The sequence below is a fragment of the Lissotriton helveticus genome, chromosome 10 (assembly GCF_964261635.1).
Source record: "Lissotriton helveticus chromosome 10, aLisHel1.1, whole genome shotgun sequence".
Taxonomy (NCBI): Eukaryota; Metazoa; Chordata; class Amphibia; order Caudata; family Salamandridae; genus Lissotriton; species Lissotriton helveticus.
The window spans coordinates 59,691,860-59,714,613 of NC_136071.1; the positions used below are offsets into that span (position 1 = coordinate 59,691,860).

Consider the following 22,754-nt stretch of genomic DNA (forward strand, 5'->3'; position numbering starts at 1 on the left):
TCAAAATGATATACAGCTCTCATTGGGCCAAATATAATTCGGAGGCTTCCAGTATACAGACAATTTGAGCATACAATAAACCAGCTAAGAGCATGATTTAAGTCATGAAAACCCCTTACTGAAGGTAGCCCAAAATGTTATATTGATGATTATGTGATTAGATGTGACATCCTACTTCCTTCTTCACACACTGACACATCTTAAAATTTTCTAGGCCTCAGAATAAAGAAAATAAAGTCTAAGTCACTACAAATTTCGACAATGCTTCTTCCACGCGTACCTATACTGGTGCAACTGTGCTTAACTGTGTTGGCATCTGCGTCCTACAACCAGCAACATGCATGTAGGCTATTCACACCAAACATGGAGGTGTATTCCACGGAGGGGGATGTGGTCTTTGGGATCCTGGCTGCTGTCCACCAGGAGGTTGTTTACCCTTCCTCCAAATCATTTTTTGCCAAGGCACCTGCACCGAGGCGCTGTGAGAGGTAGATAAATGCTCCTCACAAGAATCCTTTTCCTGCATGCCTTTGCTGAGTTCATTGTTTATGTCATAGAGAATTGGATGGTATATAAATGACATATCAAACATTTCACTTATCTGTTTAGTACAGCTCTGTGAGTACATAATTGTTGTACTGTGGATGTTTTTCTTATTTGGTAATAAAATAAGATGAACATGTAGATTTTAATTCCTGTTACTTGCACTTACAAAACTTCAATGGATATTTATTGATTTTACAGTAATTTACGGTGAATCAATGGTTGTTTTATGTAAATGGAATGGAATGTATTTATTGGCATATATTTCTAATAAGTGTTATTTGAATTGAACTCCTGTCATGCCTTCTTCCTAATACCTTCAGTATATTAATTTTCTTTATATTTCCCTAAGGGTTAGTATTGTATTTCATATATGAAGGTTCATGTTGATCAACTGCAATTAAATTGTGCTGGATCTAGTTGCAGCATTTTGGTTTAGGGCTTTTGAAAGTATGGGAAAAAGTGTGATGTTTTACTAGCTGAACACTAGCAACTAAAACCAATTAACACCATCCAGTGTTTACTAAGGTAAAACATAAGTGAATGGGGGCAAACATTTTCTTGGGCGACCTTGACAGTTGTCTAGAATGTCTAGCCTTGATTCAACTTTGTGCCTCTTTTGTCTACCACCCAAACTTCCTGTCACTTTATCAGAATATTGCAGGTAATTTTTCTTACATGCTTTCACCTTTGTTACTGTTTTATTATCCCTGTATTCTTCCTTCTTTTCCCTTTACTGCTCTAGATGAAAGACTGGTCATTAAAAATAAAGGCTTATTTTCAAAAATGAGTTCCAATGCTTACTGTCTGCCACCATCAACACAATTTAGGTTATAGCACCATCATTGAGCAGAAGGAGACCTTAAACACAAACAATCTAAAAACCATAACACAAGGGATGCTGATTGAAAAGGATGGTCATTCCAGTGAGGAAACCGCATGTTAGAAAAAGACTAATAAATATTTGCTATGGCGCAGCATCATGTTAGAGTGAAGCGCACCACTTAGCACTTTTAAATGTTAATTTAAGTACCCACCTAGAGTACAAACAAGACTCTACCTTCAACTTACATTTGGCTCTGAATAATGTCTGTCCCACACCTTTTTCAGAATGACTCCCTCCCAGGCAACCACTTTTACATTATATCAGGAGCATCAAGAGGCAACTCCAGATCCCCCAAATGCTTGTTATGTCTGATGAGTTGTATTTACACATTAAGTGATAGCCAGAAAACGTAAACTCTTCTTAAAGGTATTTACCAACAACAACATGCTTTTCCATCATTTTGTAGCTTGCCTATACCAGTACAAACAGGTACCAATTATATGTAATTAAGACTTAGCTCCAGTCCCCAAGGGATGGTCCAGGGTGAACTGCTAGATGATTTTTGCTAACACCTTACATTAATCTCACACCTTGGCAACAGATATGATGTTACATTTCGAATCAGCATTCAGTGACCAAAGAACACCATTTTGTGTGTCCATTCAAAGTACCCGGAAGATTTTAACTGCCTCTTACATACAGCATTAAAGACTGACCATTTGAGGACTATCAAGAGATAACTTCATATGCCCATGCATGCTATGTTTTTTGAATAGCACTAACACAATATTTGGAAATGATACAGTGTATAATTGCATGCACAGAAATGACCAGGAAGTGACACATTAGCAGCATACAAAATAGCAGGGGATTCATTTAGAGCCTGTCAGATATTCTGTCTGGCCATCATTGGGGTAGACCTCACTGTCGTAGGACCATTTGCCCTATTTAGAGATCCCTGTCTGTCTGAAGAGGATTTCTGTTGCATGATGGTGCCATGAGAGTAGTGGCTCTTTAACAGCAGAGTGGGTTTGGTAGGAACGTACCATGTTTAAATTACAACTAAGCCATTTGGCATTACGTACATAAATCAATACTAAAGTATTCACAGCTATACAACTCACGATGGGGATGTGGGTGTTCCTTGGTATTCCAAGCTGTTTATAATGCCCACAGACACTTATGTTTGTGGGTATTCACAAACTCCTATAATTCCCTTCCCCAGTCTAGAAAGAGACAGATTGTTTACTCTAGCACAGAAAATATCTTACATCTCACAAATAGAGACCACAGGAGCCCTCCATTCTTCTCAGACGGGTTTTAGAGCCAAGCAAGGGACAGAGACCGCGCTAGTGGCGGTGGTGGAGGCGACTAGGAGCATCGTTGATGCCGGAGGCTGTGCTGCGGTGATCCTGTTGGACCTCAGCGCAGCATTCGATACGGTCAACCACCCCCTCCTACTCCACCGGCTCCGCCTTGCAGGAGTCTCTGGAATGGCCCTTAAATGGCTCCATTCCTTTCTGTCTGAGAGATTCTTCTCAGTTTTTGAAGAGGAAGTGTCATCTAGCCAACTCCAACTGTATCACGGCGTTCCCCAGGGATCCTCACTCAGCCCCACCATGTTCAACATCTACATGAGACCATTGGCTGAAGTGGTGCTTCCCTGGGGTATTCAGCTTGTCACCTACGCCGATAATACACAGTTGGTCGTCTCTATGACTAGGGATGAAGTCATAGATCAAGGGTCTAGCAATCTAACCCTCTGTCTTGCCAAGGTGATGGAGTGGATGACCTCCTCGTTTCTAAAACTTAATGGGTCAAAAACAGACATCATGATGGTGGGCCACAAAGCCCCTCTCAACTTGGATCCCTGGTGGTCCAACTGCCTTGGTCCTCCAGCCCCCCCCCCCCCTCAAGCCCCAAATAAAGAGTCTGGGAGTATGGCTTGATTCTGCCCTTTGCTTTCAAGTTCAGGCAAAGAAGGTGGCTGCGACCTGCTACGGATTGATGAGGATCCTCAGGAAGGTTCTGCCCCTCCTTCCCTTTGAGGCAAGACGCATATTGGTTCAATCATTGATCCTCTCACGGCTGGACAATGCAAACACGGATGACTCAAATTCTGCTATCAGTGCAGAACTGTGCAGCTCGGTTGCTGATGAATGTACCGAGACGTAGCTCTGCTAAGGCTGCTTTGCGACTACTCCACTGGCTACCGATTCAAGAGAGAATCCCATTTAAGATCATGTGTATGGCACACAAGTCCATCTGTAATGAAGGTCCCACCATTCTCAACCCTCTGTTTTGTCATCACTCCTGCAGATCGTTAAGATCTAATCAACGTAATCTGCTTGTAGTTCCTAGGGTTAAACGAGCCCGTATGGGAGGACGTCAGCTCTCCTTCCTGGCTGCCAAATGTCGGAACAAACTGCCAGATAACATCAGGCATGTAGGTGAACAACTCGCTTTCAGGAAGCAATTGAAGACACTTTTATTCAACTAGTGTCTGGATCAGTACACTGGTCTTATAGCGCTGGGATGCCTAAGGGTAGCCATGCGCTCTACAAAAGAGTATTCATTCATTCAAATAGATGAAGATGCTTGGTAATACAGTAGATCTCATAATCTGTGTTGGAGCTAACAGCCTCTTCGGACAGCGTGTTTCTTATATTTTTATTTTAGCTGGTAGTGTATGAGCCTTTAGTTTTTTCCCAATCATTCGAGAGACCACTAATGAATTGGCAGCTTCTGCATTAGTAGAGACTGTATGAATGAGGCTGGTTTGTTTGTGTGGATACTATCCTAGAAAACTAAAGAACAGAGATCTGCTGTTGGAAGAATGTAAAGTATTGTTATAACAAAATCCTTTATGTACTGATGTTTAACTCATGAATCTTTACCAGTGCCATAACAATGAAAATAATATTTAAATTCTTAATTCACTCTCTATGTTTCTTCATCTGGTTCAGAGTGATAAATAGGAGTCAGTGCCAATTCAATGCCAAAAGACTTGCAATATATTTTGATATGAACGGACTTAACATTTCCAATCTCATCTCAGAGATAGACTGCTTTCTCATTCACCTTTTGCAATTTCCCTTGAGTTCTACAGGGGACCTCCATGAGCCCTAACCTTTTCTGCACATATATCATTCCTCTGGCATGACAAATATGCTGTTTTGGATTTAATTTTCTCTCTTGCTGATGATAATCAAACTATTTACCACCTTGACGATCCTTCTCCTTCTTCACACATTTATCAATGTCCTTCCTCAGAGTTTGCTTGTCTGACGACTAATCACCTTACAATAAATACAGATAAAGCAGAAATTCTGCTCTTTGGCAAACTTTCCACCTGTCATTCCTCCCTTTCCTGGTAATCTGCGGAACTGGGAAACCCTCCCACCCATTACAGGTGTGCAAAATCTGGGTCTTGTTTTCTCTCTTTCCACTCAGGTTATCAAAGAGTCCTATTCCTGTTTTGATAATGTTTGTTTACTGACAAAAATGCTCACTTTTCTCTATTCATCGTCTCACCAACTTGCAGTTCGATCAGTCATTACTGCCAGCCTGGACTACTGCAAATCTCTATATCCTGGTTTACCTCATCCAATTTTTTTACTCTCATTTAACACTACTGCTTGACTCATGTTCATACTCTTCAAATGCTTTCATACTTCTGCAGATCTTTGCAAGCTTCCCTGGCTTCCAGTGTATGCCCATATCAAATCTAAAACCATGTGCTTGGCTTTTGCAGCCTTCCTCAAGGCTTCTTCTTGGTACAAAACAATGTTTCTTTCTATGATCCCTGCCTCATTCTCAATTCTTCATCCCTCTATTGTTTGTAAATTCTTAATATCTCATTCAGCACTGCTGCTTGGCTCATGTTCAACCTCTCCAAATGCTTTCATACTTCTGCAGCTCTTTGCAAGCTTCCCTGGCTTCTACTGTGTGCCCATATCCACTTTAAAGCCATGTCATTCTCCATTCCTTCCTCTGTCTATCGTTTTTCAATTCTCAATATCTACCACTCTGGGACAGGAGAGCCGTCCTTCCATTTTGCACCCGAAGTCTAGTACTCTCCCCTACTCTCATTATGCCTGATCGACAATCATCTTGCCTTCCATTACGCCCTTCAAACCTATCCCTTTTGTTGGAAAAGTGGATTAATAATAGTGATAGGTAGTTGTAGGGGAGCAGGAATTACCACACCAGGGGCATACCGGTAAGCGGCCACAGGCACATAAATAACGGAGACCACACTGTTGGATACTTGGTCGGACCGGAATCCACGAGCGACCTCCGTCCTTTTATTTATAGGCTTCTGGCCACGCCTGGCCAGAAGGTGATACAATTAGTGGGAGTGTTTCCGGGTCTCGGCCGAGACCCGCGAAACACTAGACTGTCACATCCCTTCCCAAGTTGGTATTTATTTTTCTTTCCTTCATAATAGTCTTATTAAGTCAACAAGCAAAGTCGGCCAGCATTCGACTGGGTCTGGGATTCGGTCAAAGGTTGTGAAAGCTTCGCCCCCTGGTGAGCACCGATTCGGGTTCTATTCTCCTTGGAGATGATGAAGTGTTGGCAATGTCATCATTCTCCGCGGACTCACCACCATTGTCGGATTGGCAAGCAATTTCAGCGACGGGCCCGTCGCCGGCCTCTTGGGTCTCATGTCTAGATGGAATACGTTTAAACCATGACCCATTTCTGGTGATTTCTTCTCCATTCTTTTGTGCTGTTACCGCCGTACCTTTGGTCGTCCTGATTGTCCATGGTTCAACCTCATATGGAGTCCGGAACTTTCCTCCCGGCCTGCGTGTTCTCACCAGAACTGCGTCACCTGGGACTAACACTCTGTCTCGCGCCCGCCTCTTGTGGCTTGCCTTCTCATTCGTTCTTCTCCTCCTCTCTTGGGTGGCAGCCGGTGTGTATGGTTCAGGCATCCAGTGTTCTGCTGTTGGTAGCAGGTCACGCCGGGGTCCTGCAAACATCGACGACCAGGGGGATCTTTGAGTGGTACTGTGGGGGGGTGCTTCTGTACTCCCTCAGAAAGAGTTGCAGCGCTGCCTCTGGGTCTGCCCCCTCTACTAATGCGATCCTCCGGGTTTTATTGACAGTCCTCATAAATCTTTCCGCCTCTCCGTTTGCTTGGGGCCATTGGGGCATGATTCGTCGGTGCTTTATCCCTAATCCTTGCAGGAATTCTTTGAATTCGTGGTCCTGAAATGGGGGCCCATTGTCCGTTTTGATCACCTGGGGGATACCAAACATCGCGAAGATTTTGCTGAGGATCGGCTGGACATTTGCAAAGCTGGTGGATGGTGCAACTTCAACTACTGGGTATTTCGTGTAACTGTCTACCAGTACTATGGTCACCCTTCCATCTGGAAAACTCCCAAAGTCTAAGCTGACCCAGGTCCAGGGTGCTGGGGATGGCTCTTCCGTGATGATGGAGGCAGGCGTCTCCGGAAGACTGGTCAACTGGCAGGCTCGGCAATTCTTTACCAACAAGTCCATCTTTTCATCCATGTGAGGGAACCACACCTTTTCCCGCATTCTGGCTTTCATCCGCTTCGTGCCTTGGTGTCCCTCATTAGCTAGTGAGGTTGCACAGTCTTGGAGAGTGTAGGGAATCACCTCTCGTGATCCCCAAAGTATAATCCCATTGTTAGCCCTGCTGAGCTCATTGTGTATCTTCCAGAACTGAGACAAACGAGTCCGGTCAGCTTCTTCCCAGTCACTCACGTTACGCAGGAAGTTTTCACAGGATCCGGTGTCCATCGCCACCTTGACCCTCGTAATGACAGCATCATCGCCATACTGAGCTACAATGTCTTCCGGTGCTAGTGCTTGGGGACATGACAGCTGGGACACCATATCTATGAACTCTTTGGTCAGCGTTTCTTGATCTAGGGTTTCACCCGTTTCTACCTGGGGATGTCGTGACAGAAAATCTGCCGGGTTTTTCGCTCCTGGTCTGTAGACTAGATCCATTTGGTAGTGTTGGACTTGAATGGCCCATCTTTCAATCCGCGGCGGTGGGTGTGGGGCTGTGCCTTTGAACAAAGGTACTAGAGGCTGATGATCTGTGACCATCCTGAATGGTTGTCCGGTGATATATAAGTGGAAATTATTACAGGCCCACTTCACGGCCAATGCCTCTCTCTCAATCTGCGAATATCTGGCCTCCGTCGCTGTGAGTGCCTTGCTTGTGAACGCCAGGGGAACCCCTACTCCAGGGTCCGATTCTTGTGTCAACAACGCACCTAGCCCAACCGGACTGGCGTCCACTAGTATTTCCGTCTGTCTTGACATGTCAAAATAAGCCATCGTCGTGGTGTCTAGCAGTGCTGCTTTTATTTTGTCAAAGGCCTCCGCTTCTGCCCGGGACCACCTCCATGGGTTCTCCTTTTTGGTCAGGTTCCACAGCGGTTCCGCTATGGTGGCGAGCTGCGGGATGAACCGGGCACAGTATTGTGCCATGCCCATAAAACTTCTCACCTCTGAAGCGGTGGTCGGGGCTGGAGCACTCTTGATGGCGGTTGACTTCCATGGATCTACCTTGACTCCTTCTGAGCCGAATGCATATCCAAAGAACTCTATGGACTGTTTGAAAAACTGACACTTCTCTTTATGCAGCGTGACACCGAACTCCGCGAACCTCCTGAGTGTAGCTTTCAGTCTCCTGTGGTGTTCTTTGCTGGTTTTGGCGTGGATGAGTATGTCATCGCTGACATTTAACACCCTACTCAGTCCCGACAGAATCTCTTTGATAGTGTTCTGAAAGATTTCGGCCGCAGACGTGATGCCAAAATTGAGTCTTTTATACCTCCTCAGGCCTAAATGCGTTGAAAACGTCGTGATGTACCGGCTCTCTTCCGCTAATTTCAATTGATGGTAGCCGGCGTTTAAGTCTAACTTGGAGAACCATTGCGCTCCATTCAGGTCTGTTAGTATGTCATCCACCGTGGGCGTGAGATGCCTCTCCCTCTTGATTGCTTTATTGGGCATCCTCATGTCAATGCATATTCGAATCTTGCCAGGTTGCCAAGGCTTCTCAGCGATAACCATCGGTGACACCCACGGTGTCTGTCCTGTTACTTTTTCTATTACCCCTTGCTCTTCCAGTTTGATTAGTTGTTGTTCAACTGCCGACCGAAGATGAAATGGTATCCTCCGGTGTCTCAAAGCAATCGGTTGTATTGCCTTGTCAATATGTAGCTTGACAGGTGGCCTCTTAATAGTACCTAAACCTTGAAATAATGACGGGAACAGTTGAAGGATCTCCTCTGTGTGTAGTGCTTTGACCGCATTTGCAAACGCAATTAACTTGAGGTCCTCCGCCGTGTGACTGCCGACTAGCAAGTCTGCTTCTTTATCAATCACATGAAAAGTGGTCATCAGCTCTTGATCTTTGGCTTTCACTTGCACCGTCATCTTCCCTCTCAGGGGTAATGGTGTCTTGCTGCCATAGGTAAGGATGCGAGCCTTTGATGGCACCAGTTGAGGTCTTGGTTGTAGCGCCTTATAATGCTGAATTCCCATTACATTGATCGTAGCTCCAGTGTCTATTACTCCTGTGACTGTCGATCCATCGATTTGGATCTGACACTTCGGCTGTGGTCTTCGCCGCCTCTTGAGTTCACTTACAAAGGAGACATAATAGCACTCTTCCTCATCTTCCGGCGACGAGTCATCCAAACTTTGTGGGTGGCGGGATGGTGCCCTGTTCACTCTCGACGGGTAGGTATTCCGTGTGTCTTCTAGGGCCAGCTGTCGTACCGCTTTGGTGGGTGTTTTCCTCCCCGCTGATCCTTGTCCTCAAACATTTCCTCTCATACCACCTCTGCATACGCTGGCAAAATGATTAGTTCCCCCACATTTGTCACACGTCTTGCCACGTGCAGGGCAGCTGTCTCGGTAGTGTTCCTCATACCCGCAGGAGCCACATTGCACGCGCCACTGTGTCCTGGTCGGCCATCTTCCTCTGCCTCCGCGGCTACTGCTCCGCACGGCGTCTACCCTCTCTGTCTTCACCGTCACTTCAGTGTTCGTTGACGGGTTGATGGCTGATTCCATTGCTGTGGCTCGCGCATCTGACAACTCGTGTGACCTGGCTAGCATCAGTATTTCGTCCAGCGTTATGCGGGGCTGTCTCAAGATTAGTGTCCTTAAATGTTTGTTCTTACACCCCTGAATCAGCTGGGCGGTTACCTCCTTTTCTTGATCGTCATCCGGGCATGTGCTTATCAGCTCCCTCAGTCGTGCATGAAAAGCATCCATCGTTTCTCCCTCCCTTTGCCGGGATTGTCTGAACTTGAACCTTTGATAGTGGGGATTCAGTTTGGGTCGAAGTGTGCATTTAGCACTTGTACTGCGGCATTATAGTCTGTTGCTGCTCCCGTGTTTTGAAGATGTAAGAACAACTTGTAGAGCTCATCGCCACCAAAGTGCAGTAGCAAAGACCTTTTCACCTCATTGTCTTTTTCCCTCGTGGCCGTGAAATAGTTGTTCAGGCGGCTTAACCACACCGCCCAGCGTGGCGGCGCCGTGCCTGGGTCGGCCAGCGCTCTAAATGGAGGGATTGGATTGAACTGGGAGTGTGGCGACTGTTGGATCACTGTGCCCACTACCTGTTGTCCTGCCACCCCTGCTCCTTGCGCTGGGGCTGCTGCCTGTTGGGCCCCCCCTGCTGTTGCCGCATCTTGCACCACTGATATGTTTGTGACCGCCTGAACTGGTTTTTATACTCTACGTGCTGAGCCTGTGCGTGAAATGAGATCACTTTGATGGCATAGCAGCCACTTTCCTTTGATGCTACACGTGCAGTGTTTGCCTCTCTGGGTGGTACACTGAATTGTGTTAGTCCATGTTAGTAGTCCCTCCTTTGTATCATTTATTACTTTTCCCTTTTGATTTCTGTCTTGTCCTCGCGTTTTTTTTTTCTTCTTGCTTGCAGGTACCAAGGCTTGTTTGGGCCCGAGACACACGGCCACGGCCCACACACCAGCACTCAAACGTCGCTCCACCGGCACGGGGAAACCCAGCGCTCCCCGCTGACCATTCCTTCGCCTTTGTTCAGACCGAGGCTTCTTCGCGCGTCTCCGACGCTGGGGCAGGCCTCGGTCTACTGCGCATGCGCGCACTCCATCGGGTAGCGGCCGGGCCTTCACGCCGCACAGCCGAGCGACGCTGCGACTCACCCGCAGAGACGCCTCCACACACCGGTCACCACGCAGCTCCACACACACTGCTTACCGGCGCGTGGCCAACCAGCAGCACCAGTCCTCTTCTCGCTTCGCCACCACCACGACAGACAGCACGTGGATCCGGGGCTACTCCGTCACCGCCAGGACCGTCCTGCTCCGTAGCCAGCGTTCTTCCGCGAGCTCCACCACCCTCGTCGCCAGTGTAGGGGAGCAGGAATTACCACACCAGGGGCATACCGGTAAGCGGCCACAGGCACATAAATAACGGAGACCACACTTGTTGGATACTTGGTCGGACCGGAAGCCACGAGCGACCTCCGTCCTTTTATTTATAGGCTTCTGGCCACGCCTGGCCAAAAGGTGATACAATTAGTGGGAGTGTTTCCGGGTCTCGGCCGAGACCCGCGAAACACTAAACTGTCACATCAGTGACTTACCACTTGGAATAAGGCCACAAACACAATAAGAGGGTCAGTGAAAGTCTCAATAAATGATCCCCTTTCTCAACCCTTGGTAGCTGGCAAAGAGCAGCGTGGCGTAACTTAGGAGACATGTTCAAAGCATTTAAAAACATCAATACATAAAAAAGTAAGACACAACACACAATAAAAATCAAACTCCAAAATGTAAAATAGATTATATTTTTATGAAGAAATAGACACCAAAACAACAAACACCAAATGTAGAGAACCGGAGATATGAATTTTGAAAGGATTAACACTTTCTCATACTTAAAAACCTATAGCTCCACTTTGGGACATCAAGTCACGCTTGACCAGTACTAAGTCAAAGTTTGTTGCCGAACGTGAGGGAGCCCTGGTCGTATACACTAAGGGGCCCATTAGGATGGGGAGCGGATCGCCACCGCCGGCCCGGCAGGGGTGATCTGCCTGCCATCCTTCCAGCAAAGACCCCCCGCCATATTATTTTTGGCTGGGGGGTCCGCGGCGGACGGAAAGACCGTCCGCCACTTTTCCCCCCAGTTGACAAGTCGACCGTGAGGAAAAGCATTCAATATGGTGGTGGTGTCTGTTAGACATATGTGGCCTGGAACATGCCTTTCTGTGGCGGCATTGCCGCCACGGAAAGGCATGCAGTGTCTGCTTGTGGGGGCCCTTTGCGGGCCCCAAGGGACTCCAAGGGGGTGGGAGGTGCACATGGGGGGTACCTACGGTCCCCCCCTGCAGTTCCATTCACAACACGGCAGGCACCGCGCGGTGCCTGCCATGTTGTGAATGGAGGTGCACGACATACCTTCCTCGCATTGTGGCGGGCGGTGCTGAGTGCACTGCCCACCACAATGTCAGGAATGCAGGATGTGCCCGCCTGTGTGGCAGGTGCATCCTAATGTATGCAACGGACCACCGCACCGGTGGCGGGCAGTCCCATTCCACGGGAGGGTGGTGAGCGGACTTTGTCCGCCCGCCATCCTAAGTGTGAGGCCTCAGTCAAAAGTTAACTTTTCTGGACAATTTTCTCTCGACGTCAAGCGATGCCTTCCACCAGGCTGATCCTGGAAGTCTGGAGCTCATGAGATTTCAGCAGGTCAAACCTAAAATCCTGGCCAGGTTGTGCTTGAAGGTTGCCGGTTTACTCTTGACGTCGATTCAGTCACCTAAAAAAAAGTTCCCAAACTTCTGGAACTTCATCAGGAAGTTTCTCTTGAGAGTTTAAAGTATCTAAAAAACACAGCCAATGGTCTGGAATCTCCTAGGTGGTCCTTCAAATGTCTGCACTACAATTCCTACTATGCAACCTGGCTAAATCCTTAAAAGACCACTGGGCGTACTACGGTATAGGGACTCTTGGTGGAGATGATGCAGTGGCCTCTGTTAACATGTAGCTTGCAGAAAGTGCACTCCTCAATCCTTCTTGAAGCAAGACAAGGTCCTTAGGGATGTAGTACCATGTTGTATAGCAGGTGATGTCCGTCAGAGGTCCGTCCTTTCGGTGCAAATTCAGATTCCAGCAGGGAAGTCCTTCTTCTCTTGTAGTTTCAAAAAGCAGATCTGAGGAGCTATACAGCTGTCCCATATTTTTTCACACAGTTTCTGGGCTTAAAGCAGGGGGGCACCCATGCCAATGGGATACTGGGTGTCACCCAGATAATTTACCATTTCCTCCAAAGTGTGGCATATTCTTGTCTCAGAAAGCACTATTCTCTCAAACTCCAACATGGAAAAAGTCTCTCCTTTGGGGTTAGATCTGGCTTAGCCAACACATTGGTATGGCTAAGATTCAATAACATCACTTCCAAACACCTCACCCAATCAAATTACTGAGGCTCCAGTGTTTCTGGAGGTGTAGGATGTGTGACTCAGCCTGTGCTGGTCCCAAACTGTAATTCTCCATTTGAAGACCAGTTTGCCTCGTCCACCCTCTTCCTGACTTTTGGCTTCTGCGACTAACGTTCTCCACCCACAGGAAATTGTCTACTCTGACAGGACACTTCACACCTCATCAACAAGCTCTGGCCCAGTCTGGGAAAGGCTGGTAAATCAGGAGGGTGCTGTAGCAACAAATGATGTACGAATGCTGCATAAGTCATACATTCACCCTCAGTCAAGAGATATGGGTTAAATCCATTGTCCATTTGCTTACTATGCCACCCTAGTTTGGACCCAGTCATTTATCAGTCTTTACCCTGTTCCTCATGGGAACAGTCCAGCCCGAACAGTCAAGCTGGATGCTTCTTGGGACCAGAAACAAGCATCCTTGCACCGTTTTCGTGTTGTTACCCCTCATCAGTCAGGCTAGCTTGAATCCAGTGACACAGTGAGAAAGGGACCCATGTCTGGGCATTCCCAGCCTACTTAGTGCGAAAAGTGCTGCAGCAACAAATAATGAATGGAATGCTGAATAAATCATACATTCACCCCCAGTCAAGAGATCATGGTTACATCAATTTTTCTTTTGCTCACTATGCCACCCCAGTTTGGACCCAGCCATATGCAAAAAAGTAATGACCCTGCTCTTCATGGGAACAGTCCAGCACGAGCTTCCAGGCTGGGTCCTCCCTGGACCGGAAACAAGCATCCTGGGACCGGTTTCGGGGTATTATCCCTTATCCGCCGGACTAGCTTAAATCTAGCGGCACAGCGACCAAGGGTCCAATGTCTGGGACATTTGGGGGTAGCAGCCAGTAATCTGGCTAAAAGGGAATCCAGCAGGGAGAAGGAAGTATGTGAAGGTAATGAATGAAGAAGTTCAAAGATAACATTTATAGGAATAGTAAATATATGCCAGAACAGTCAGGCACACTGAAACACTGCTTGAAATTGAAGAATGGAGTGAAGATTTGTATCATCCAAAAAGTGGCCAACCCATAGTATGACGTTTGGTCTTCAGGATTTCCAATATAGAGGTCTATTTTTTTTATGGTAATAAGCTGCTTGAACCATAAGGGAGGATGCAGAAAGACTTGTGAGAAATAGAATGAGATTGACAGTAAAGATTCAAACTGTTAAAAGTATGTTTGAATAAAAGTGAAGCAGTAGTTGCTCTCTGAAGAAAATGAGAGAATTTCTCTTGGAGAGAAGGGTGCAAATAATACATGTTTGATATCAAACTAGAAAGGCATGACAGTGGAAGGTGACATAAGGAGCCATTTCGAGGCCTGTCTCAAACAAAAGGCTTTATGATAAGTCCAAAAATTGGGACCATTTTCTCCACCCTCTACCTTGGCTTTTTTTTAGATGAGGCATTGAAATTCTAGCTTTTTTTTATGCCCAAGAACGGGAGAAAAGAGAGAACCCACTCTTTAAAAAATGTTTGAGGAATGTGCATTGGAATCTTGGACAAGTTATACAACAAAATAGGTGAAACTATAATTTTAATGGAATCTTCCACCACAAAAGGAAGAAAGGGTTCAAGAAAGATAGCAATTTATGTATTCTTCAGATTTTTTCTTTCATATTTGTTTTAACCAAATCTTTAATTTTAAGAGTTCCAATGAAAGCAAGTAGAATCAAAAGAATGTTTATGAGAAAATTTGGTAGTGGGCGAAATATCAGTTTTATCTGAAAATATTTTATATCCTAATACTAAATAGAATTGAGATATTTCGTGAAGTAAGGCAGGAAGCGCACAGCCAGGATTAGATAGGTAAAGAAGAATGTCATTTGCATAAGCTTAGAGTTTCAAGTGCTTATCACCATACTGGAAAATTAATATTATTAATTTTTGGACAAAAAGTGTTCAAAGGATAAAACAAATAAGAGTGGAGATAAGGGACAACCCTACCGAATGACTCTTTTTAAAGAACAATATTGGGATGTTCGTCCATTAACCAATACCCAGGTTGTAGGTTCCTTATAAAGAAGAGAAATAAGTGAGATAATATTAGGACCAAAGCCATGCCAGGAAAGAGACTTAAGCAGAAAGGCATAACCCACTCTGTCAAATGCTTTTTTCACATCAATAGCAACAGCTGCCAATGGGTAAGAAAGAGAAGAAGCCTCATTTAAAACACTGAAAATTAAGCTAGAATTATCTGAGGCCAGTCTACCTTTCATAAAACGTGATTGTTCTTTACGTATCAATTTGGGTAAATCTGGGTCCAAACGCAAAGCTAATAGTTTGGCAAAGATTTTATGATCTACATTTACCAGGAAAAAGGGACAGTAGTTTTTACACCGCCTATGATCCCAAACTTCTTTATTGATAAGACAGATAGTAGCTGCCTGAAAAGTGCCACCAGCTAAACCAGACATATAAAAAAGCTAAAACAATTGTAAAAGTTTAGGAAGAAGGATATTTGAGAAGTGTAACTACAACTGAACTGTAAAACTGTCAGGCCCTGGAGTTTTACCTTTTTTAAGCAAATTAAGAGCTTTGGGTAATTCTGAAATTGATAGGTTGTGTTCAATTGATACAAAGTTAATACTGTCATGAGCGGGAGAAGGGATATCTTTTAAATATGTCTCGAGAGAACAGTGAGCAGGACATTCCATAGTTAGTAGGTTTGGATAAAATCTCATGAACTCCTCTAAAATATCCTGATCTCTGGATAGTTGTTTACAACTAGAAGACTGAAGAGACTCCGTTAAGGCATTTTATTTTGGGGTTTTTAAATAATTAGCTAAGAGCTTTCCTACTTTGTTATGCTCTACATAATAGCGAGCACTACTATAAAGTAGTGTGAAGGAGGCATTATCTTCAATTATTTTGTTAAACTGATTTAGTACAAACAAGTTCAAGTAAATTTGTATCTAAAGTGTCGAATTGATTTTCTAGATGCTTGATATTAGATAATAAGAACTGATGTGTTTTGCAAAACAAAATGTTTTCTTATAAACAAAATCAATTATAAGCCCTTTAGCAGCACCCTTAAAAGTATCCCATAATAATTTGGGAGGTATATCTGAATCTACATTAAAGGCCCAAAAAATTTTAAGCAAATTATGTGAAAGATGTAAAAAACTGAGTCCAATAAGAGAGAATTAATAAATCTCCATCTAATAGATTTGGGAGGTGCTGAGTGAAGGCCTATGTCTGCAACCACTGGTGCATGGTCAGAAGCAACAATAGATTTAATAGCAGAACTAACAAAGTTTTGTGCTAGTGATTTGCTTACAAATATGTAGTCTAGTCGAGTGAGAACAGCATGAAAAAGAGAATAAAAAGAAAACCATTTTAAAGGAGGGTTTTATAATCGCCATGTAACCACTAAGGGGCTGATTACAAGTCTGGCAGTTTACGGACCTCCAGATTCATGGGGGCATGGCAGTGGTGGTCTTACTGCCACCCTATTATGAAATAGGTGGTAGGACCTCCACAGCCCGCTGCAGTCCTCAGGGAACTGCCATTCCCTAGCAGGGTTGCAGCAGTCAGGAGGCATCTAAATGCTTGGCCAGACTGCCACGGTCCTGTCAAACATATTAGAAGCTTCCCCTCCACCAAGATTTACATGACGCTTCCTCCTCCAAGTGCACCCTGATGAAGAGCAAGTAAAGGGGGCACTAAAGGGCCCCCTGGTGCCTCTGCACCCTGTGGATGCACACAGGGGGCCAAAACATGTGCCCCCCTGTGTGCATTCACACTAGTTCCTGCACTGCATGGATTTCAAGGTGATGCTGTGCAAGGACTGTTTTTGGTGTTCCCATTGCAGTCCTATTTATAAATGCACAACAGTGGGAATGCCCCCAAAAAGTCTGGCAGACAGGTGAAAATTCCTAATCTAGCAGGCGGCCTAATCATGGGTTCAGTTGTGCGGCCGTGGAGTGGACCTGGTGCCACACACCACCAAACTCATAATCGGGCCCTAAGTGGTTATGAGAAATAGTAGAATTAAATAGTTTATGAGTCCTTTGGGGGACAAGTCGAACTTGAGATTGACGATCTATGAATGGATCAATCATCTGATTACGGTCATCCCCAAGGATGAACAAATCATCAGTATAGTGAAGACACTTTTGGGGAAATATGTGGACAAAGTAAGTAATCAGGTTGTTGGATTGGGCCATACAAATTGCAAACTGTTACAGAAATATCATTAATAAGGAGCTTAATAAGTATCCATCTGCCTTCTACATCAATATTTTGAGTAACAACATTGCACTTCCCTTTCTTATGGCATAAGATAATTGCTCCATTTCTCTTATTGAGATCAGGTGAAACGAATAAAGAACCTACACAATGATCATTGAGTTTTAAGGCTTCTATTTCTGTAAAATGAGCCTCTTGAAGGAGAACTGATCCTGGATTATAATAAGATAAATTAGATTACATTCTCTCCTTTTTTATAGAATTCACAAATACTTTCACGTTCCAAGAAAGAACTCTGAATGTTATTAACAACCAATACATATAAAACCTTACAGTCGGAAATAACAACAAAAGATAGGTAAAATATAAAAAAGGAAAAGGTATGAAACAAAAACAGGCAATTAACAAAAGAGGAAAATAAAGGACATGGGATAGAAAAGAGAAAGAAATGAAGAAGAATAAGATAATAGAACAACAGAGGACAGTACAAGTCAGAAACTGATGACTGAGAGCACATACCTTGACAAAGGGCAAGAGGAATAATAGGGTGGCGACGTATGGAAGAAGACAGCACGACCAACTTGGGACAATGCACCACAACAGGACATTACATAGGAAGAAGGGTAACAAGAATGGAAAATACCTTGATCATATGCAAACGAATGTCAAGAAAGAAAAGAATAAACAAGGAGCAGACAAACACCCAAATAGTGACAACCTGTGGAAAAAATAATATGTTAGAAATGCATTAAATCATTGTTTGAAGTTACGAGAAGAAGGACTCGCCGCTGCAGCCATTAAGTTAGTTGAATGGGATAGAATAAAGTTTCTGAGCTTTACGTAACTTTGAAGGTGCAGGGATGAAATAAGCCATAGCGAGTGCGCATAGCTTACAATGTCGGTGGAGATTAAAGAAGTCTTTCCTCCTATTTGCAGAAGCTGAGGATATATCCTGTGAGATAAATATCTTCACACCAGACCATAGAAGCTGTTTCTTACATTTGGCTGCTTCTAAAACTTTCAAAAGATCAGTAAATTCCAGAAACAGGATAATCACACCACAAGATTTAACAGGAGCTGATGACGAGGATAAATGAGGACCCAGTTTGTGAATGTCGAATGTTTAAGGCCATGGCAGATGGCATCTCCAGGAGTTTTGAAAGAAATGAGGTAAAAAAGTTCACAGGATTGTCTCCTTCAATTCCTTTGAGGAAGACCATATATACAAACATTATTTCACCTGTTTCTGTTTTCGAGATCCGCTGCTTGCTTTTTCAACATGAGGATGTCCTTTTCCAAAGCTAAGATTTCAACAGATTCATCTTGGAGATAACTGACCCTTTGCTCCATTGACAATAATCTAGTTTACAAAGCTGACCATTTATCATCAAGCATCTGTATCTGTGTATTTGTTTCCTCAATAATAGGCCTTGGGGCTCTAATCTCTTTTAGCATGGTATCTAAAGAGATAGGAGAAAGAGGATCATGTTTGAGTATTTTATTAGCAACAGAAGATGAGTGGGTCTTCAAAAGAGTAGCAATGGAGCCAGGGTTACTTGAATGCCCCTGTCCTCTCCATGGTAGGATCTTCAAGAGACAGGCCTGAAGTCAATATTTTAATAGATTTGCTCGTGCTGGAATATGTGCTTTTCTTAATTCTGCCCAAAAAAGAAAAATTAACAACAACAAAGGAATAAATAAGCAGATCTGAAGTGCAGTGGCACTAAGGCAAAATACCATACACTTTGTAGCCTTTATGTGTAATAATCCATCCAAAAAGCTGCTACAACAGGAGTTCTAGATTGATAGATTACATTTTAGTTGAAGCCCTCCATCTGCCAATCATTTGCTTGTGAGGAAAGAGACTATGAGACTGAATTAAATCTTGGGGTCCACCTTCCGTCCTGCAGCGGTGATGGGACTGAGTATTCCATGGAGCTGATGGTCTTCAGCCCACTGTATGTACATGTATACACAATAACCAAAAGACCACTGCCATAGCGGTCCTCCGTGCTGGAGAACCATCACCGTCTCCATGGCGGGGTCCCGCTGACCAGTTTTGGATGTTCCCATTTGGCTGGCAGTGTTCTGTGGGCTGAGTACTGATGGGGCTGACTGAGATTGTTGGGAGACAGGTGAGTAACATTTTTTATGTATTTAAATATTATATATGTTGTGTGTGTGTGTACATATTTGTAAGTATATATTATGTAATGAGCATATTGTGTACATTCTGCATTGCACCCCACCAACCTACACGCCATGTAATGTATACCCACACAGATTATGCACACCTACCTTTGGGTTCATCAAAATGGGATGCTGGCCCATTGCAGTCAAGGGGCAGCAGGTTAAGTGGGGACCTAGATAAAGGAGTTGAGGACAAAACTGCAGGCTGAACCCCTAAAAAAGATGTTTTCACCCATTTTTCCCCCATTCTCCCTGATTTAAAGTCAGAGGGATTCCTGCTGGAAATCCCTAGGAACAGCTCACATCAATATCTGGAGGGTGGGAATCCGAACTGGAGTTCGGCCTACACCTGCTGCAGCCCACCCATCGTAAGGGCGGGGAGCGAAGTTCTGGCAGAATCGGTGGAACCGTGATGGTCTTCTTTCCCATTTCCAGGCAGCATCTAAATCGGGTGGGTGCACCACCAGGTAGGCGGACCAGAAGACCGCCAAAAATGCCCTCTCAATTGCCGTCCCGCCAACATCTACATCAGGCCCTACATTTTTAGCAAAATGCCACCAAATGACTGAAATACCAAATATTGGGACAACGAGTGAAAATGGATACAGTGCAAAAAGTGTACCTTTTTAATCGATATTTATTTCAAAAAGCTTTATATGAAAAAGGCATTAGTGGTGATGTAGAGGGCCAAACACTGAATAAAGCAAGAGGACCACCGGTTTATAGAGAAAGGGCAGCCCAGAAATATTGCTTAGAAAGAAGACAAAACTGGCTGAGGCTAAGTGTAATCTTCCACAGCAGTCGCTGGCATTTAACTTCCTTTGCGCAGTACTTCACAAATTGGCAGCTGCAATTTAGAGAGCAATGCCATCTGCTAGTTTTCAGTGAGAAAAGCCACACCCCTCCACTGCCCAATTTGAGGCATCTGATACCACATCAAATTCTAACATAGTGTCAGGATGACGTAAATTGGTTTATGATATAAGCTTTCCTTCAATAGCATAACGTTCCCTTCTGCTTTATCAGTACATGGGAAAGAAAAATGCTTCATGATAGTTTTAGTGATCGCCCCAACAATTTGAGAAAACACAAACATTTGCAGATATATTCCAATAATTTTATTGAACTTTGATGAAATTAATTCTTTTATGCCTTAACACATAGTCTATGTTTTGCAACACATATTGGCATGTTTTATATATCCCTGTAGGACATAGCAAATATTCAAATATCATCTACATAGACAATAGAAAATCTTTTTAAAAGTTTGCACAGACCCTCGTTCACATAAAAAAAATGAAAGGCTGAAGGTTACATAATAGTCCAAAGGGGATTACTTGATATTAAATAGATTGAATTTGGTTTTAAAGTTGTCTTCCACTCATTACCTTGCCAAATTTGGATTAGATGTCATCAACGATGTCATGAACCCTCCTCTTTAGCAGCACAGTGAGGATGGGGTTCTTCATGGGCTTCTTCTATCTCCAATTAGGCAGACAAAACCTGATACCTACTGCCACAAAGGAATACCACATTAGTCAGTGAGCAAGCAAGAAAGAAGGGAACGATGGAGTGAATATTGAACGGAATGGTCAAAAAATGTATGTATGAGTGGATGGATGAATGAATGGATGGACTGATGAGTGGGTAGATGGATGATGTGTGAGTGAAACGATAGGCAATAGACAGGTAAAAGGGTGGCAGAGTAGAATTATGGGTGGACAGATGAGTGGGTGAATGTAGGGGGAGAAGTGCAGGTGAAAGAATGGCAGAGTAAAGTGATGGATGGATAGGTGGGCATGCAGGTGAAGGGATGGTAGAGTCATGTAATAAAATAATAGGTGGATGGACAGGTGAAAGGATGGCAGAGTAAAACAATTGATGGATGAATGGGTGCTAAGATGAGTGAATTGATGACAGGAGTAGATGGACAAATGCATAAGTGGGTGGATGAGTGGATAGAAGAGAGGATGAATGTATGATGGATGGCAACATTGATGGGTGGATTCAGTGTTTTCCAGTGATTTCAATGCTTTAAAAAACAGTGGTTATCAGTGGTTACACATTTTCATGCTATTAAAAAAAGCTGAATCAGTGTTTTTCGGGTGTTTATGGAACATTTTACTTTTATTATTACTTGCTTTCTGCACTGCAGTAATCATAGTGCATGGTTTATAGACAGTGTACATACTGTGCATATGAGGTCCAAATAAATGTTTGCAAACCAGAGGTATTGTAGTTCACCATACAATACTTCTTCACTGACTCTTTGGTCATGTGTACTCGCTCTTTTCTTACCATCTAAACTTTTGTTTGTGAAAAGGCTCTTTCAACATTGGCACTTGAGATGGGCAACGTCAAAAAGCCAGTACACAATTTGCTATCTCTGGCCACTGACATAGCCTTCTGTGGGACAGGTTCTGCTAAATATTCAATGAACTGGGCATATTCTCTTAGAGTTATCGAAGCGCTCAAAAATGAAGCACTACTTTTCAAAGTCCAATGAAAATTCCCCCTTATTGAAGGGATCTAGAACTTTAAATGCCATGTTTGGTGAAGGGTGCTGCGGCAACAAATGATGGACGGAATGCTGAATGAATCACACATACACCCCCCAGTCAAGAGATCTGGATTAAATTCATCGTTCTTTTGCTCACTATGCCACCCCAGTTTGGACCGAGCGATATGCATATCAGTCTTGACTCTGCTCCTCATGAGAACAGTCCCGCACAAACTGCTGAGCCGGGTCCTCCCTGGACAAGAAACAGGCATCTTGGGACCGGTTTCGGGGTAATACCCCTCATCAGCCAGGCTAGCTTAAATCCAGTAGCACAGCGAGCAAGGGACTCACGTCTGGCATACCCATCCCACTTAGGGTGGGTGAAAAGTGCTGCAGAAACAAATGGTTGGTGAAGGGACATTTCTACGCATTGTAAAATAAAATTTAGTGAATTTCTCCTCAACATGTCTTTGCTTACCAAGTGGCAAACATTCTTACAGGAAACATGCTGCATGGCCAAAGTCACTAAAATTGTCACCCAGCCTAGTCTCAAGGAGAAGGTTCACATCTCCATCAATTACGTTTAACGCTTGGTAGACAAGGGTGTTAGCAGAGTGTACTTTTTTCACATAACTCTCAATATGCTTCCGAAGATCCTCCATTTCTTGCCTTTGGCTTAATCACTAAGCAAATATTCTGTGAACAGTCGCCGGATGGGTAATATAGCATTAATGGCCTAGAGGTCTAACAACCACCATCTAAATGACACAGTTGGGATGACTCTTTGTTTGATGCCACCCAAAGCACACAGTGAGAAATAGTTCCTACACATAACGAAACAGTGCACCTGAATGTACTGCAAAGTCAACAGCATTTTTCATTACCTCTGAAGATTGTAAAGATGCTTTCAGCATATCATCTAGCAAGTGGCAAGGATCTTGTACAAGGCAGCACTTTCTCTCAGGTATCCATAGCTGAATCACTGTAAATACAAACAATG

The 22,754-nt window shown here is 44.1% G+C and overlaps 1 protein-coding gene across 1 annotated transcript in view; it reads left to right on the top strand.

The window, feature by feature from the left end:
- The first annotated feature begins 261 nt into the window (after positions 1 to 261).
- Positions 262 to 22,754, top strand: part of LOC144783887 (extracellular calcium-sensing receptor-like) — a 50,746-nt gene continuing 28,253 nt past the window's right edge. Inside the window, exon 1 of the mRNA XM_078662630.1 lies at positions 262 to 488. Coding sequence (XP_078518756.1) covers positions 262 to 488 — 227 coding nt within the window. The remainder of the gene's footprint in view (positions 489 to 22,754) is intronic.